This window comes from Leopardus geoffroyi, chromosome A2, assembly GCF_018350155.1.
Source record: "Leopardus geoffroyi isolate Oge1 chromosome A2, O.geoffroyi_Oge1_pat1.0, whole genome shotgun sequence".
Classification (NCBI taxonomy): domain Eukaryota; kingdom Metazoa; phylum Chordata; class Mammalia; order Carnivora; family Felidae; genus Leopardus; species Leopardus geoffroyi.
In genome coordinates, this window is record NC_059331.1 from 118,866,477 (window position 1) to 118,886,010 (window position 19,534).

Below are 19,534 nucleotides of genomic sequence, written 5' to 3' on the forward strand. Positions count from 1 at the left end.
ATGGGTTAAGAAGGCGATAAACCGAAAGCTTTCTATTACATGCGTGTGGCTGGGGGTTTTTGAACCTCAACACTATTGACATTTCGGGCCAGATAATTCTCTGTTGTGGCGGCTGCCCTGCGCCCTGCACATTAGCAGCAACCCTGTCCTCTCCCCACTCGATGTTTGTAACACACACACACACACACACACACACACACACACACACACACCAGCTGCGGCAACCAAAAATGCCTCAGAAATCATTATAGGTACCCGGAGGGCCAAAACTTCTGGTGGCTGAGGACCACTGATGGAGCTCCCAGTTGCAAAAATGGGTTAGTTTATCTTTCTACCAGTAGACATTTATGCTTTGCAGGTATTCTGGGTTTTAAGATGTGCTGCAATGCCAACAGCAAGGTGGAGAAAAAGCTACGTGATAGTCACGACTGTATTTATTCCACAGCTTCATGCCATATCATGAAACAGGCAACATAAACAACACGAAAGTCACATCTATATTCAGCAAAGACCAAAACATAAACAATTGAAAGTGTGCAGTGACCCTAACTTATAGATGTTCTCCCTTACAGTGATGTTAATATCAGAGACTCCAGACTCCCCTATATTCTTGATATTAACTTTGTAATAGGAGTGATAAGGATTCAGCAGGAAAGCAAAGCTAAAATGTATCTTGGGCGGGGGTTGGGACCACTTACTGATTAATGTCATTCGTGTCTACTTGCCAGAAACTCTTCAGATTTAAGTAACCAAACACTGTTCTTTTTTATGTATCCGTAATAGTTTGAAAAATATGTATCTATAGCTGCATTTTACTTTATATTCCATTTTAGATACAGACACTGGAATGGATACATTTTAAATGTATTTGAATGACCAAAGGATAAAAATATCCTTTGCTTCTGGCTCAGAATAGTTCAATCTGTCATTACAAAAAAAAAAAAAAAAAAAAAAATGAATTAACACTTAAAAAATAGGTTAATGGAATTAGAAATTCGTCTTCCTGTTTTATGTTGCCCTGTCTCTTCCAGTCCACTTGCCAGAAGAATTTCAAAGGCAATTCCCCTGTAGCTGTAAAGCTATAGATTTAATAGGCTAATGGGCGGTTACCGTTTTTGTTATTGGGCTGATTCTTCTATTCAGTCTATATCTTTAGAAAGTCTTAATTGTTGTCGCTACACAATTTCCTGACATTAAAGGGGGGAAAAATCAAGTGACATTTTAACTAGAGGAGAAAGGCAAGCTGTGACGATCTCTGCAGCAATTTCTCAAGCGCTGTTTCCTCTTTGAAGATTCAAAAATCAAATAAAAACGATTCTTCTGTATTTCTTTTTTTTTTTTTTTTAATTTTTTTTTTTCAACGTTTATTTCTTTTTGGGACAGAGAGAGACAGAGCATGAACGGGGGAGGGGCAGAGAGAGAGGCAGACACAGAATCGGAAGCAGGCTCCAGGCTCCGAGCCGTCAGCCCAGAGCCTGACGCGGGGCTCGAACTCACGGACCGCGAGATCGTGACCTGGCTGAAGTCGGACGCTTAACCGACTGCGCCACCCAGGCACACCAATTCTTCTGTATTTCTAATGAAAACAATGAGCACTGACTTCTGAAATCTGTTCTAAGCCAAATGAACTCCTTACCGTGTTATGAAACAGTAAACACGCTTTGATCAATATATTAGCTGTGCAAACACAAATATGCTATAGTGATACCACAATGTAAGCAAACCTGACTGACCTAGGCTAAGGCGTCCTAAGCCATGAGAGATGTTGAAGCCATTAGTGTATGTGAAGAAAAGCCAGATGGCTTTACCACTCCCCAGAAATGGCACTCTTTCAACTCTTACAGAAGAGTTGCATACGCATAAATCCCCTAAACACAAAGAAATCTTACAAATTTATTCTTATTCTTTTGTGAAGTTACTTAAAAATTAATGAACAAGAAATGAAAGAGAAGCTCCTGTAATAAAGTTAGAAGATCCTCACTAAAAAACAATTACAAGGCAACTATTTACAGTCCCACAGAACCAAACATTTTTTTCAAGGGATATTTTGCAATACGATTTTTTAAACAATGTTTTCTTCTTATCATTAAGACTTAAACACTACAGGTTTACTTACATTTAAAAAATATATTTTTTAGGGTGAGAGCTCCACTTTCTCAGAAAAAGAACCTTGTGATTTACAGTAACACACTGAAAACTTCGATTTTTCTTCATATGTGTACGCCTCATCTTTCAACTAAGGGGATTGGTTTTCAACCATATGTAATAGAAAAGTGCGTTGAAATGGTAGCAGGAATTAATTCTTGGAATTTAACCAGTCAGACTTCGGAGAGACGTAGGTTTTGGTCCAGAACTGGAAAAATACCCACAGTTCGCGAGTGCGTTCACTGCCCCTCCCCTGTTCTCACCTCCTCTCCAAATTATATTCGTATTTCACAGAGGGGAAGGCAACTACCTCAACGTTTATCCTGAATGGGACATCCTTTTTTTTAAAGAAAGAAAAGTGACTTTCTAGTTTTAGTCCAAAAAACAAAACCAAACAAACAAACAAACAAACAAAAAAACCCTCACACTCGGAGACACGACTTGAGGACTTTCGCTAAGAAAAATCCCCTCTGCAGCGGCTGGCTCCAACTGGACAAGCTTGCGCCGTGCAGATGTTGAAGCGGCTCTCGGGTGCACTGGGGAAGCAAGAAGTAGACAATCCACAGCCGCCTACGCCGGCTTCCTTCCCAGGGGCACTGTTGCAGGGTCTATGGAGCTCAATCACTTTGTACGGCAACTGGGATCCCAGGCAGGGGCAAGGAATCCCAGAGCAGCTTAGATTTCTTCCAGCACCTCTGCAAGAAGGAAGACTCCTTAAGGAGTAATGGTTATTTCCAACAATTATGTGGCCCTCGGCCAAAAAAAAAAAAAAGGGGGGGGGCGGGATGAAGCAGCATATCTGCAGTGAGAGAAAATACAAGATGTTTTCATCCTTTCAAGATTTCAAGCCACCTAAAGGAGAGCTTCCTTGGACCTTTGTTATGAAAGGAGTGGGGGGGAGGGATGGTGGGGACAGGATGGTCAAGTTGAAGAAACACAGAACTTAATTAACAGACAATTCGACCGCTGTAACGTAACCCATTCATTTGCAGGGTTTTAAAGGAATACAATGTGTACGACAGTAATACCACGTTCAAGGGCACTGCACGCTTCCATTTTACATCAGTATACATTCTCACAAGCTCTTTCGGACATTTTTCAAACTCAAATAACTATTAACGATATGGTGTGACTAAAAACAAGCAGCCACAAAATATTCTTCCTGACTTGAGGATAACTAATGCTATGGCAGATGCCATTTCCCTAGGATAAATCAGAAAGGAAAAGGCTATAAACATATAGCCCCATTAAAATAATAAAAATGTCCAGATTACTATTCCCCACAAACTTGTGCTTTTAGACTAATCATCTTCCATGGGCAGTAAAAAACAATATGTAGATGCATATTTGAGTCGTTTCTGTAGTACTTGAATTTATAATACCATTACAATCATTAATTCTTACTTGATCAGAAAACCATTCTTACATCCTCATATAAGCACTTGTAAGAATTTACTGGATATAGGGGTGCCTGAGTGGCTCAGTCGGTTAAGCGTCCGACTTCGGCTCAGGTCATGATCTCACGGTTTGTGAGTTCGAGCCCCGCATCAGGCTCTGGGCTGACAGCTCAGAGCCTGGAGCCCGCTTCAGATTCTGTGTCTCCCTCTGTCTGCCCCTCCGCTGATTGTACTCTGTCTCTTGCATTGTCTCAAAAATAAATAAACATTAAAAACAAATTAAAAAAAAAAGAATTTACTGGATACAATAATGAAAACGATAACGATGATGTTACAATTTATTGTGCAGGCTTGTCATGATTCAAGCACAGTGCTGAGAGTTTCAGATACAGTCACCTCACTCCCCTCACGGTGATATTATCCCCATTTTATTGATGAAGAAAAAAGGAATTTTATAGATGAAGATGAAGAATTATAGATGAGGGAGAAGACAAGGGTTAATTAAGGTCCCTGAGGTAGTAAATGGCACAGCCCAAATTTAAACTTTGACTCTAAGGTCCATGCGCTAGTTATTACTATGCTCCACTGACTTCACTGAAAATGATATTTGCACGTTAATGTGGAACATTTTAAGCATTTCTGAAACCAATTTTAAAGGTTTATCCTACGTTGTCAAATCACTGGATTCAGAGAAAAACTTCTCCACGTGAGATGTTGGTTAAATCTCACTTACATTGTTCATAATCCCTTTTTCTTCTCTACTGATTTTTTAATAGCTAGAAAAAAGCTCATTTCAACCTATAGTTTTAGTAATGCAGTGATTCCCTGAATGCGTTCCCACTCTAGGTACCCTAAGTTCCAGATGCCTATCTTTCTGTGTCCTGCTTGATCCTCAACACTACAAGTCAAACAGCTAATAGATAATTAATTTTATGTTATGTAAGGGATGCTGAGGCATATAAACACTCAACAATACCTGCAAATGCAGAAAAAGAAAACCTATCCATATCGATGATAAAATATCAAGCAAGAAAATTTCAAGCCTCAAAGGCTTTTGTTGATAGTTTGACAATATTCTTCTAAGACAGTGCAATTCGCCACAGCAGAGAGAAATATACGAGGCAGAAGTTGTTGACATATGGGGTGTGCATAGAACTTCTGGTTAATGCAAGTTCCAAGATACATAAATAAAAAACGATGTGTGAGTTGGTGGGAAAAAACTGTAAGGCAAGTCGATTTTTTAATTAAAAAATTATGTCGCGTAAACAATGCTAATGAGCCAAAAGTCCCATGAGATTAGGACTGTCTCTGCTTCATTTTAACATCCCACTCACTTTCCATGAGTGTACATCCACGCGCTTGAAATACCTCAAGCAGAACCCTTTTCATAAAATAGGGTTTTGAGGGATTTTCTTTGTCCTTGTTTTTAATAGCTCACCATGTTCCGCTCCAGTTGTCAACCTGATGATATATGACATTGGGGGGGCGGGGAGAAAAAATGAAACAAGCCCTAAAATCCTTAAATGAATCACCGGACGATAAATACCTGGAAGTTCTTCATAAATTTCATCATCAGGTGGCTGGCTGCTGGTTGGCAGAGGATGGTCCACGTCATCATACAATTCCCCTCTTTCGTCGTTGTCTTCAGGAATAACATCAGATCCCATGTCTGAAAAAACGTGGTTCATCAGGCAAAGTTTTTAAGAACGCGAACATGGTTTTCAAAACCTTATTTTCTAAACTGATGCAGCCCTACAGAGTCACGACATTATCATATGCTATATCCTTAACGTGGAACATTGTTAAAAAAAAAAAAAAATGATCACTACACAAATGTGTGAATTGCCAAGTTGCCAGTTGGTACTTAGAGAAGAAACACTTTTATAGCTCTGAAGTGCACCATCATGTTCCCTCGGTCGTCCTCATAGGAGCCAATGACCTTTTATACTTGAAAATCCAAATTCATTCAGTTGTTCAGTATTGAAAGACTGCCGTGACTAGTCCGATTGATTGCTCTTACCGCGTAATACAAATTTCAGCTGCTGTACCCACTGCTCAGCATCTTTGGGAGACGCTGCTGTGAACTGATAAAAAAATAAACAAGAGTAAGAAAAATCCCCACGGTGGAAATACGAAAGGCATGTCACACTCTTACCACTTCTTTAAGACCATTAGTAATTCTCTTCATGTCTCGTACTACTTTTCTTGCAAGGATGCTCCTTATAATGTACAGTTAATTTTGACAAATTTACGTAATTGAAGCAGAGGATGATGGATTTGAAACTCTGATCAGCAGCTGGCAGCTGTGCAGGAAAAAAAAGCTGCTTCTCTTCATCAATGTCAAAGACAGAACTGATGAACAAAATTTGCCCTTGACAATTAGAAGACACCCATGAATTTCTTTAGACTGCCGGGTACACTTTTCTTAAAAATGTTCTTGTCAGATTCCAACACACTACCTGACAACTTAATTAACTGGCTTTCAACTGCAATCTCAGATATTTAAAACTTATTAAACATACATTCCATATTGATGCTAGCTGATAGCTCTCGAATCACAGAGCTGATATGTGCCTTTAACTTCATTTTCTCCCACAACCCTAAGCAATACAGTATGCATTAACGCTCAGATATTTTTCTTGTGATAATTTTACTCTTTCTGCCATGTAATTCTTTTAAGTAATCACACAGTTCTATTAAAACAGATATAAAATGCAACATGTGAAGTAGTTGATAAATTACATATTCGCTTGTTCACTTTCGAGAAGGTATCACTTGAACGAATCTGAAATTTTTTAAAAAAAATGTACTTCCTCTTATATGAATGTTCACTGTATAAGGATCAGTATTTTTTATTGTTATTAACATGTCAGGGAGGGTTGTTTTAACGAAATGTTAATGTCTTTATAAATGAAATCAGGACCTTTTGTCAACTTAATTTCAAAACAACACAAAAACTCCAACCTGATAGATCCGTTTATCAGGAGCAGAGATTTCAAAACAGCAATCCTTCTTTGCATCCTTCCTGAGAGTGTTATTCATTCTGACATTGTAGCCGTCTATTGCGAATTCACCTTTCTGTTGCTTGTCTGTTGAAGATAAAACGAAAGTCAGACTTTCCTTTACTGCAGTGAATAGAAATGCCCAGTTGATTATCTTTTATTTAGATTTTCTTTGTCAATTCTTGGAAGGGGTTATGCTTCGTTCATATTGTTTTCATAGTATTTAATGTTTAAAATAATATTTCTAGCTAACACTTTTAATTCTAAAATTACAGAAGCATTGGGGATGGCTGGGTTTAAAAAGGATATCTTAGGGAATGAGAGGAAGACGTCTGCAGACATCTTATACACTCTTATTTTTATACAGTCTTATTCAGAAGGAAGTATGGAAATAGGATACTTACGTGTAGGGAAAATCCAAGAACGGGAACTCAGAACTTGCGGGAAAAACCCGCTACAAATCCACGGCTCTCTCAGATTTATGAGCCAGTAGGGAAACCTGGAGTCGAAAACTCACTGGGCTTTTTTTTACCACCATCCCTTCTCATTACCGCCTTCCAACATCCCACCTCTGAAAAGCTCTAAATCACAGGTTTTCTTCCCAAAAAATATCTCCTAAATTGGTACAAACTGAAATTTTACAAACCGTAAATTTAAAAAGCAAAGCAAAGCACCCGGGTGGCTCAGTCTGTGGAGCATCCGACTCTTGATTTCAACTCAGGTCATGATTCCAGGTCACAGGATCAAGCCATGCTTAGCCACACTTAGCGCGGAGCCGACTTGGAATTCTCTGTCTCTCTCTCTCTCTGTCTCTCTGTCTCTCTGTCTCTCTCTCTCCCCTCTCCCCCTACCCTGCTCACACACTTTCTCTCTCTAAAATAAAAAAAGTAAACATAAAAAGAATTGATTTAAAAGCATAAAAGAAAAGGCAAAGCAAAACAAAACTACTAATTATAAAAACTTACGAGTGGGAAACAAAGCATTTGGATGGAGAGGGACGTAAAGCCTGCACGGAAGTATTAGTTGCTGAAACAAAACCAAAGAAAAGTAGGCTTCTTAGCCAGTCAGTGAATGGTAAACTAGGAAAGCACATCTGAATCCCGCATGATGAAGATCCAAAAGAAAAGACAACTTGAGCTTTAGTCAGATATTATTTTAAAGACAAATAAAGTAGGAATACAAGAAAAGATTTAATACTATGAAACCGAAATAAAATTCGTCTGCTTTCCGACTCACCCAGTTATACCATTTTGAACGAAAAGCTGTACAACTATATGTTTACTTCCTAGATTAACACACAATATTAAAATCATGAGTAAGGGCAACTGTCTCTTTTACTGAGCTCGGGGGAAATACAGAAATGCTTCCATATCGTGGGGTGGAGGGGTCTCTTGGCTCTGTGCACCAATAAAATATTTATCTCCTTTTCTTAAATATACTAATTTAATGCCTGAAGTAACACACATTTTAAAAAAGTTATGAAGATCATATCTTGTTCAAAACATCAAATGAGGACAAAAAAATCTGAGTGAGAAATTCCTGACTGAAATCTGGACATTCTAATCATATTAAGTCATAATTTACATCTCTTTCCATGATCTAAAAATTAGAAGCTTGCCTCGTGGAAAAAGCCTACAATATACTCTGTGATGTTCTGGAAAAAAACAACAAAAATTAGAGCAGCATTTCTCATAGTGTGTTTTATGAGGTATTAATAGGTTTCTATGACAAAATAAGTTCGGGAAATGCTGAGCTAAAAAGAGTTAACCAGGTTTTGTTAATCCAGGCCTTCTTGAGGCCCTTAATATATTTACATAATGCTTGCATTTCCACGAGAGGGATGCAGGACATGGACTTTCCCAAAATTATTTGTACAGGGGCGCCTGGGTGGCGCAGTCGGTTAAGCGTCCGACTTCAGCCAGGTCACGATCTCACGGTCTGGGAGTTCGAGCCCCGCGTCAGGCTCTGGGCTGATGGCTCAGAGCCTGGAGCCTGTTTCTGATTCTGTGTCTCCCTCTCTCTCTGCCCCTCCCCCATTCATGCTTTGTCTCTCTCTGTCCCAAAAATAAATAAACGTTGAAAAAAAAAATTAAAAAAAAAATTATTTGTACATGGAACCCTTTTTTCATAGAACATTCTATGAAACTGGTACTCCCAGGACATATTTTACAAAACATCTAACTGAAAAAATAATATTGGGGAAAGATTATTAAAATAATAAATGGTTAAGCATTGTTGCTTAACCTTAAATCCTTAAAGAAGACTAAGTCATTCATTCATTCAGGGAAAAAATGTATATTGAGCTCTTAAAACAACTGAGGGAGTATTGTAGGTATGGTGGGACAAAATTTAGTTAACACCTTACTAGACCTTTCTCACCTTCCCAGTGCAACACATAACCCCCCCCCCCACACACACACAATACAAATTTAAGTGCTCCAGGAATATTTACCCTGTGAGTGATCCACTAGACTGCCAAAAGATTTCATTACAAAAAATGGAAGTTGTCAGAGGCCAAATATTAAAGCCACACAGGGCAATTGTGAGAGAGGTCTTTAAACTTTCCAAGAAAAAAAAAGGAACTTCAAAGACCAGATGAAAGAACGTGGCTCCCTTGCTACACAAGGGCTCAAATGCTCTCATCACTTGGTGCATCTCATTTAAAGCCCATGCTTTCTGGGGCGCCTGGGTGGCGCAGTCGGTTAAGCGTCCGACTTCAGCCAGGTCACGATCTCGCGTTCCGTGAGTTCGAGCCCCGCGTCAGGCTCTGGGCTGATGGCTCAGAGCCTGGAGCCTGTTTCCGATTCTGTGTCTCCCTCTCTCTCTGACCCTCCCCCGTTCATGCTCTGTCTCTCTCTGTCCCAAAAATAAATAAACGCTGAAAAAAAAAAATAAAAAATAAAGCCCATGCTTTCTATCTGTAACCTGGGTCTGAAATTCTTGGCAATGTAACATCAGTTGGGATGGAAATGCGTAAGGAGTGGTTTACATCTGGAGATGTAAAATCAGCACTATAAAGACTGAGTTAGGAAGAGCTGCAGGGAGCAAGAAACTTTCTTGTGCAAGATTATCTAGAAATAAGACAACCAGGCAGCCAAATTAGGTGACCTCTCCTTAGACTTGCTGATCCACTTTAGACCAAACCCCCAGAGATATGCTATGGGGCTTTGTATCAGATCTTCTGTTAGAATCTAAGAGGAAGACATAACCAACCTCTCTCTAGTGAGATAAGCCAGAGAAAGGCCACGAATCCAACATAAAAGTAAGCACCCCAGATTATAGAGACAAGGATATATAACATCCAGACAGAAGTAAAAGAGGAAAAGCAAACAAATTAACACAGGTGCCAAAAAAATACCATGTGCTACAAAAACATAACATAGCATTCAAGATATAGAAAGCAAGAGCGCACAAGGAGAAACAGATACAAACTTTAAATTATTCTGCATCTTTTATAAAGTAAAAAAAATATTTGAGAGAGATGAAAGATGAAACAATGTAATATAAAATAAAAGAGAGATGGCTGTGACAGAAACTGGAATAGAGCTGGTAAAATAAGGGGAAAATGCCGTATAAGGAAATGAAACATGCAGCAGCAAAACAAATGAGTTATTAAAGTGATAAAAAGTTGAAAATTGTGAACATCGCTGAAAAATCAAATCAGATATACCTAAAACATTCTACCCCAATACGTAGGAAAAAAAATAAGGAGGAAGAGAAACAAAAGAGAAAGATGATAGACATGGAAGACTAACAAAAATAAAACGTAAGAAAAAATGGGTGATCCAGAAGAAGAGTAACAAATAACACAGAGTCGATAACCAAAGATACGACAAAAGAAAACCTCACTCAGCCAAAGAAAGACTAAGACTACAAAACAAAAGGCGGTGTTTTCTAACCAAGTAAAACTAATAATAAAAATAAACCAATACCTAGACCTATTCAGCTGACAGTTGACTATTTGGGAATAAATAATCATATAAGCATGCAAGTGAGGGTAAAGGTATGGAACCAGAAAGGCTGAAGAGAATGGAGGGAAATTCATAATTCTTTCTCTTTCTCAATAGCTTTTGTACATGCATGACCATAAAGTAGCCATGTTTTTTTTTTTTTTTAATTTTTTTAATGTTTATTTTTTAAGAGACAGAGAGACAGAGTATGAGTGGGGAAGGGGCAGAGAGAGACAGAGAGAGAGGGAGAGGGAGATACAGAATCCAAAGCAGGCTCCAGGCTCTGAGCTGTCAGCACAGAGCCTGATGTGGGGCTCGAACCCATCGGCCATGAGATCATGACCTGAGCCGAAGTCGGACACTTAACTGACTGAGCCACCCAGGCGCCCCAGTAGCCATGTTTCTAATCAGACAATGTGGGACAAAAAACTCAAGATATGAAATGGGTGTAGTCATGGCTTTGATAAGACTCTGCTCCTCTCTCTTCACATTAGCATCTCTTCCAGATAGAGAAAAAGGAGAAAACCATAGCATTATATGGCAATCCATAATAATATATATATAGATTAATTCCACAATGCCTTCTAGGATAGTTTCAAGAACACTTCTTGACTTGAGACGAAGTGTTAAAAACAGTAACATGCCAATTAAGCCACATAAGTTGATTTACCCAAAACTGCAAAAGACTAATAAATATTGCATTTATGGGAACTTCCGAAATAGCAGAAGCTTATTCCTTTAAGTGCCAAACATCTGTAAAATGTTAGTCATTATAATGGAAATCTTTCTGAAAGATATACTTCCCTGACTTCTCAAACAATTCTTTCAAACATAATTTAACATTTTCTTGACAATTTAGTAGTATTATTTGAGTATTTAGCTTTTATAACATTAATGCCTTCAGGATTTTTGAGGTATTTGTCCCTCTATCAAATTTCCTTCAGCTTCTATTTCACACTTTAACCTTGCCCATCTCATGCTGTTCAAATTTAATGTCTACAGAACTGAAGTCTGCCAGGAGAAACTAGATAATAAAATCTATTAAATCAGTAACTTAATTTTACACAATTCTAATTCAGTAGGTTCAAGGTAAAAAGCAGGCGGCTCTGATCTCTTACAAAACAAAATGCGTGAGGTTAATGATAGCAATTTCCTTCTACTTTTTCACTGGCTTTTAGGTTTACAGCTGTGTTCTGGGTTTGCTAAGTGTCCAAAAGACAACTCACACTTCCTGAGCTCCTTCTGTAGGCCAGGAATTTAATAACATATCTCATCTATACCACAAAATAATTCTGAGAGGAAGAAGTTATTTATTACATCCCCAGCACTGATGGAAAAACAAATCTTAAAATAATTGATTTGCTCATGGCCATATAGATTATAAAACCAGTAGATTATAAAAGCCAGGACTCTAACCTAAGTCTGAAAAAAGCCTTGTTTTTTCAACCATTTCACATTGTCTCCTAGAAAGATGTTTCTCAAAGTATATTTCAAGAATCGTCAACTATGTTAGATCTTGGATGACTATTAAAAATGCAGAAATGGCTACTACCTTGCCCTTGCCGTGTGGAAATCTCTGGGTGTGGGTCTGGGAAACCAAAGTTTTAGCAAGCAACCCAGGTGATTCTAGCACACTAATGTTTGAAAAACCACTGTCCTAGAACATGTAATTTATGAAATCTTGCTAGAGAAGATGAATGCTATCTTGCATTTCCTTCTGCAACTTGGGTCCGACTTTCTCAGCTTGCTTCATGGGCTCCTCTACCTTTGTCTATCTCTTAAACAGCCATGATGCATTATGTTCTAAATCTTGCTCTTTTCCTGCTTTACGGTTTTCTCTGGGCAATCTTACCCAATCCTTAGGATTCAACTTCTATTCGTATCTTGTGATTCGTAATTCCCTACTTTTAGTCCAGCTTCAGGATTTTACATCCAAATCTTTATCTGCCCAGTATGTATGTTTCGTTTCTTGAATGTCTTATGGGCACAATGAATAGAACATGCCCACAATGGAGATCACCTTATCTCCACTCCTGCAACACTTGTGATCTTTCTTGTTGTGTCCTCCTTCTCGATCCATGGCACCTCCATTAACTGAAGACTCCAAACCGGAAAACGGAGCATCATTCTTGATTTCTTCCTTTTTCCTCATCCACTGCCCCATATTCTTTCCCTCTACTCCATTGCTACCTACCAAAATCCAATCAGTCCCGTTTTTCTTACAAATATGCTTGCTTTTTCTTTTTTGCTGGCTCTCAGAAAACAGGTTTTAAAACACCAACCACTCGGGGCGCCTGGGTGGCGCAGTCGGTTAAGCGTCCGACTTCAGCTCAGGTCACAATCTCGCAGTCCGTGAGTTCGAGCCCCGCATCCGGCTCTGGGCTGATGGCTCAGAGCCTGGAGCCTGCTTCCAATTCTGTGTCTCCCTCTCTCTCTGCCCCTCCCCCATTCATGCTCTGTCTCTCTCTGTCTCAAAAATAAATAAACGTTAAAAAAAAATTAAAAAAAAAAAAAAACCACCAACCACTCTCCTACCAATTTCAAGATAACAAATAAATAATTCCTACTAAATACAGCAACTAAATAATTTCAGATCATTTAGCATCCCTATAGGTTGTGGGCATTTGTCATTTGAAGATGCCTGACATCTGACATCTAAGTATCTTTCCTATGTCAGTCCTGAGATTGTTGGGGGCCAGAGCCAGCTTCTCACCACAGAAGATGGAGGGAGGGAGAGAGCCTTTTCCCTGGTCTAGGTCAGTCAATCAGATGCTCTGAACTGGAACCTAAATCCAAACTGACTAACAAAAGAATCAGGGGAGAGCTCTGACACCATCCTCGTGTCCGTGGCATTGCACAATGGCAGGGCCAGCAGTGTGTCCCAATTAGACTCTCGTTGGGGGCAGAGACTGGGCTGAAGTTCTAGGTACCTTACCTCTCTCAGTCCTTGCTTTCTGAGCCTGGTTGTTTAGCCTTCCCGTCAATTCTGCCTGAGAGCCAATATTCTCCCAATAATCTCCTTTTCTGCAGAGTCAAAGTTGGTTTCTATCGTTTATACCAAGAATGTTAACTTGGTACAAATGGCTAGCGAAGAGAAAGACATACAATGCGTGCAGAAATTTTTGTTAACATCTGCTTCTTATATTTAAGAAGGCCTTTCTCCTGGGTGAATAACTCTTATTTCCATATGTTTTAATGCTTATTATTAGTAGGAAAGAGGAAAATATGCCCCTTAACACTAAGCCTTTGCGTTAAACTTCATCAAACTGATTAACAAGTTGTTCTAGGCCCTCAGGTAAAGATATATGAACATTTTTCCTTGTCTGTAAAGCTCACAGAAATACAGCTGCCAGTGCTAATTCAGCCACGTGAAATACACTTCTGGTGTTTTGAATTATACTGTGAGGAAATATCAAATTATTACTATTTTAAATGAAAAATACTATATGCTACATATATATTGGTTACTTAGGGGCCCCAAGTGGCTCTGACTAATAAACCCGGGCAATATATATGAGTCCATAGGGAAACACTTTAGTTAGAATTAAAAGTGTGGCTCATATGGTCTTGCGGCAGGAAATCTGAGGTATTTCCAAAACCTTCTGTTTTTCTTTAAAATAAAATTACACCACAAGCATAAAAATCAAGTGGTTTTCGAACACATTTGCGACCATAGGTATACACGCAATTAAAAAACAAGGTAGTGCGAGGTGGTGGGGAATGGAGAATAAACGAATTATAGGCATTTTTGTAAAACGGGAATCTAAAGCCTCCCTCTATTTTTTTTGGCTATACCTACTGTTTTCCTCTACAACTGGAAATCGGACAATTATGATATGGTCTATTAGACTAACATAACATATAGCTATTGTTAAGATAAACATTACACAAAGATTCTCTTACTATCCTATACATATTAGCCTCTTGGAGCCTCCTATGATAATTAGAGAATGAGGGGCCCCTGGGTGGCTCAGTCGGTTAAGCATCCAACTTCAGCTCAGGTCCTGATCCTACGGTTTGTAAGTTCAAGCCCCGCATCGGGCTCTTTGCTAACAGCTCACAGCCTGAAGCCTACTTCAGATTCTGTGTCTCCCTCTCTCTCTCTGCCCCTCCCCTGCTCACTCTCTGCCTCCCCCCCCCCTCAAAAATAAATAAATATTAAAAAAAAAACTCTCAGGTATTTCTAAGGCAGGATTATCTTTGGAACCTCAGTGCCTAGTATCTACCAACTAGCCAATAAATATTGATTCAACCAAAAAATGAATCAATGAGTGAGTGAATGAATGACTACCTTGATGGCACTCTGAATAGCTAAGACCTAAGAAGTTTGATGAATAGGATTTGTGACAATCAAAGGAAGAAGAAGGAGATAAAAGGATGGATGTGATTTCATAAAGTGATAAAATATGTACTGTATATATACTTAAGGGCAGCCAATGACCATGAATAATACATATAAATGATATTTATGAGTACAAAGGTAAGTGCATTATTTTCCCTAGAGGCTGGAACTACTTTTTCTAAGCCATTACTACCCTGATGGGTCAAAATGTTTTTTGGCACACACCGTAAGTTATAAAATGCGAACTATGTTATCTGTCAAATAGTAACAAAGTACAGTTTAACCTAGTAAGTGGTATGGACTCCTTCTGTGCCTCTATAATCCATTTATCTAAATCCTGCTTAGCTGGAGGATTACAGTTCTCATATATCTAAATAGCTCTTTCCAAGGGCTAGACAAGTGGTTCATACGTATAGTAAACCAGGCTGTACAAATCAGCTATCTAATTTCGCAAAAGAAAGTAAAACTTTCACGTGACCGGTACATTTTCCTAGAAAGAAAAAGATACAAAAGGAAGGAACTCAGCATCGTGCCAAATTAAAAAAGTGTTCAAAGACAGATGATTTTCTGAGTCCCCAAAAGAAGAACTAGCCAAAAATTCTAAAGGAAGCAGCCAAAAGAACCACAAAAACACACCTGAATTCTCAACGGAGGCTTCATAACAACAGGGAAGAGTTTGATGGAAATATACACCAGATCTTCAAATACCCACATGAGAAAGGAACACTAGAAAAGTAATTTTTAAAAAGCAGTGGCGGTATAGGTGGCTAAATGTACCACAAAATGGTTAAAACACAAATGCCAAAGATGTTATTGCCACAAGGTCCCATCAAATGAGAACAGAAGTAGGAATTTAACTAATCGCATCCACAAATAACTAGAATTTATTTACTGAAATAAATATACTTACTTGAAACAAATATAAACCTTCCTTAAGTTTTGGGAAAGTTCTTGCTAATCTCTGGCCTAACATTTGGTATATACCAGTTAGGAGAAGGAGTGGAGGAAACGAACATTAGTACTCATGGAGTCTTAAAGAAATTAGAAATGAGGGGGTGCTCGAGTGGCTCAGTTAGTTAAGCATCTGACTCCTGATACCAGCTCAGGTCATGACTTCTTGGCCACAGGATGGAGTGCCGCATTGGGCTTCGTGCTGAGCCTGGAGCCTGCCTGGGATTCTCTCTCTCCCGCTTTCTCTGCCCCTCCCCCACTCGTGTGCACCTGCGTGTGAGCGCTCTCTCTCTCTCAAAATAAAGGAAAAAAAAAGAAAAAGAGAAATGAGAAACCTAACTGAGCCGGAGTGACAAGGAGGTAAAGCCTCTCTCCCCTAGTCTTATGAAATAGAAGGTCTTTCTCTGTGGAAAAGATCTTGATCTCAATTCACAATGGTGTGCATACTATATTTGTCATAATCATTTATACTTACGACCTATGGTAATCAATAACTGAACTTGGGTTAATTTTTCTGATACAATCACCTACTTACCCTTAGCAGAAGAAAGAAGGCTGCCTGATGATAGCTGTTTATAGTTTATACTTCGCTGATGCCATTGTTCCGTTGGAATCTATTGTAAATTAGTGATGTAATGCAAACTAACCACTAAGTTAATTCTTAATTTGCTAATGCCAGTTGCCAAAAGGTAAGACCAACTTCTAGCATCACCTATGTGTTTCAAATTTATCTGAAATATGTACAATGATCCTATCTGCAAGGTTCTAGAATAAGGGAAAAAACCTAAACACTGCAAGTGAAGTCAAATGAAACAAAACTTCCAAAAAACACTGATAAGGTAAATGATTCCATGGGAATCAGTGACGCTGGACTTCTATGCCTTTTTTCTCCTTACGGGTCCTTTCCAGAAACAGATGCTAGCTATTTCTACATTACCTTTACTTTATAATATTCAACTTCTGACTTGCTTTCCCTAGAAAAAAAAGCAAAACTAAGGAAGCTGATATTCTTTAAATTTCAATATTTTACGCTTTATTCGTTCAAATACTGAACTTAAAATTATGTGAGTTGTGATCAAGAGATGTATTAATTAGCAAGTAAAGTTATAAAAGGTCTTAATGTTTCCAAATTGCTGGTTAGAGCGTGGACTCTACCATAAGCCTAGGCTCGAATCCCACACTGGCCACCTACCAGCTCTGTGACCCTGACCAAATTATTTAACCTCAGTTAATCCTCAGTTTTCCCAACAGCAAAATAAACAGAGCTAATAGTAGTCCCTACCTCACAGAGTTGCTGCTGGACCAGTTAATATAGCTAAAGCGCTTAGAATAGCACTCTCTATATAGGTGTTTGCTGTTGTTATTTAAAAGAAGCTGAGAAGGGGCGCCTGGGTGGCGCGGTCGGTTAAGCGTCCGACTTCAGCCAGGTCACGATCTCGCGGTCCGGGAGTTCGAGCCCCGTGTCGGGCTCTGGGCTGATGGCTCAGAGCCTGGAGCCTGTTTCCGATTCTGTGTCTCCCTCTCTCTCTGCCCCTCCCCCGTTCATGCTCTGTCTCTCTCTGTCCCAAAAATGAATAAACGTTGAAAAAAATAAATAAATAAAAGAAGCTGAGAAAGTTATTGCACATATTTCATTTCATCTAAATTTCTCTTTTAAAACATCTGAAAGAAAAAAAAATATCTTTTCTTCCCTTCAAAACTCTCACAACCCTAATGGTCTTAACTTCTCCAGAAATTCTACATTACCTTGGCTGATAAATATTTCCTAAAATGAAAAGCCACATAAATTTTCATCTCTTTCCTAATTCAATAAAACACAACTGTGTTAACTTTTAGGGAATTCTGGAATTTGGAGCATTCGGCAAATAATAAAATAGAATTACACAGTCTTAGACTGTAAATATTAAAATGCTCAGTTAGTCTTTCTCCCTTTGTCTTCAGTTTATTCTGTACTAAAAAGGGGGTATAAAATGGCCCCTAAAAGCCTTCCACAACAGAAGTCAGTATGATTGAACCCCAATACTACCTTTATCACTTCCATAATAATAGAATACAGTTTTGCTGAGGGCACACCACCGTTTCTGCCATTCGAATCCCAGAAAGCTGTGATCTACAATAAAAGGGGGAAAGGAACAGTTTAGATACTATGTATTACATATATAGTATAAATGTAACACCGTTAAAACGAAAACTCTGTTAATGTGACTTCTAAGGTTTCTGCCAGCTCTAAAATTCTACGACTAATTAACTTGTAGCTTCTTCTCCAAGGGACAAACAAACAAAACCAAAAACCAAAAACAAAGCTAAAAAGGAATAAAGTGAAGCAGAGATGGGACTGCGACACTTGTGGCTAACACACCTTCCTGACAGGGACAGTCAAAAGGACATCTGACTACACAGCTTTGAGAGAAGGGATTCATCTGGGTCTCCTTTTCTCATCTGTTATAAAAGGGGGGGGAGGGGGGAGGAGTTGACCTAGATGACTGCTACTATCAGCTTTAAAATTCAGCTAAGAAAACCAAGGGAAGCAAATGGAATATAAATAGAAAGGCCCAAGGGGACTACCTGGGAGAAAAGCAAAATGGTAATGAAGGGACTTTCTGTTTTCTGTTTCCCATATGATACCACCACCTCCATAGTTCATTTCCGTTATATGTTGGTGCTGGAAGAGCGAGACCATATGGTCAACTCCCAATTATCATGGCCAATGGAGAGGAACACTGAATGAATAACAGAAAATGGCAGACAATATGCCAGGCTTGATCGGAATCATAGCAGACATGGTGTAAGCCAGGTCAGGTGTGGGATAACCTGCTGCTCAGCTGGGTGGGAGAATGGTGAGAAATCCCATCCTTGGGAATACAGTCATGGCCCGCAGCCCTCCTCTAAGAGGCAGGAAACAGCTCCTGAATCATTTACAAATAATCAAGATTGGCAACCAGAAACCTGACCAAGTGTTCTGTTATTAAAAATCCTACAGAGCGGGGTGCCTGCGTGGCTCATTTGGTTAGGCGTCCAACTTGTTGGTTTCAGCTCGGGTTATCATCTCATGAAATACGGGTTCAAGCCCCACATTGGACTCCACACTGACAGTGCAGAGCCTGCTTGGGATTTGCTGTCTCTCCCTCTCTCTCTGCTCCTCCCCCGCTCATTCGCTCTCTCTTGCTCTCAGAATAAGTAAACTTTAAAAAAAATTATATAGAACTAAAAACTGCATTTTGTGGTTTGGATAATGTTATTCAGATTTTCTTACAGTCTTAAAACTCTTTAATCACCTAAAGAGAATATTGGCTCCACATGTATACTGCAAGCATCTTTTATGCAAGGATAAAGCCATTTTTAGATTTTTCATTAGAATCTTACAGTTTACCTTTTCTGCGTTTCTCAAGGTAGCCAGCCTTTAAAACAAAAGGAAGGTCCTGTGCTGCAATTGGAGGAAACTGGTTTCCTGTAGGAAGTAGAAGAGGGAAAAAAAGTAGTGAGTAATCCATCTTAGAAAAACCAAGAACCAGACTGCATTAGATTCAGCATTCTTTTCGTTACCGAAATTATTTAAATTCGAGTCTGTTAGCTTTGTCCATTCATAAACTTGTCCCTCTCCTATAAATCTCAAGAGCAAAAAAGTGTTCTGAGCTCCTATATTTTAATATATTATGCTTCTTCAAATACAGTAATATTATGTAGCTAGATAATCTTTATAGGGCAATACTTTATGATCTACCTTCTATAAGGAAATAATCGGGGAAC

General features: G+C 39.0%; 1 protein-coding gene across 3 annotated transcripts in view; it reads right to left on the minus strand.

Annotated features, from left to right (window-relative positions):
* The window catches only part of SKAP2 (src kinase associated phosphoprotein 2), a 185,152-nt gene that overhangs the window by 52,939 nt on the left and 112,679 nt on the right, over positions 1-19,534 (minus strand). For all 3 annotated transcript variants that reach the window (XM_045495149.1, XM_045495150.1, XM_045495151.1), the window contains exons 5-9: positions 19,158-19,235; positions 17,814-17,897; positions 6,507-6,631; positions 5,563-5,626; positions 5,089-5,211 (exon numbers count right to left, since the gene is read on the minus strand). In XM_045495149.1, the coding sequence (XP_045351105.1) occupies positions 5,089-5,211; positions 5,563-5,626; positions 6,507-6,631; positions 17,814-17,897; positions 19,158-19,235 (474 nt within the window). The remainder of the gene's footprint in view (positions 1-5,088; positions 5,212-5,562; positions 5,627-6,506; positions 6,632-17,813; positions 17,898-19,157; positions 19,236-19,534) is intronic.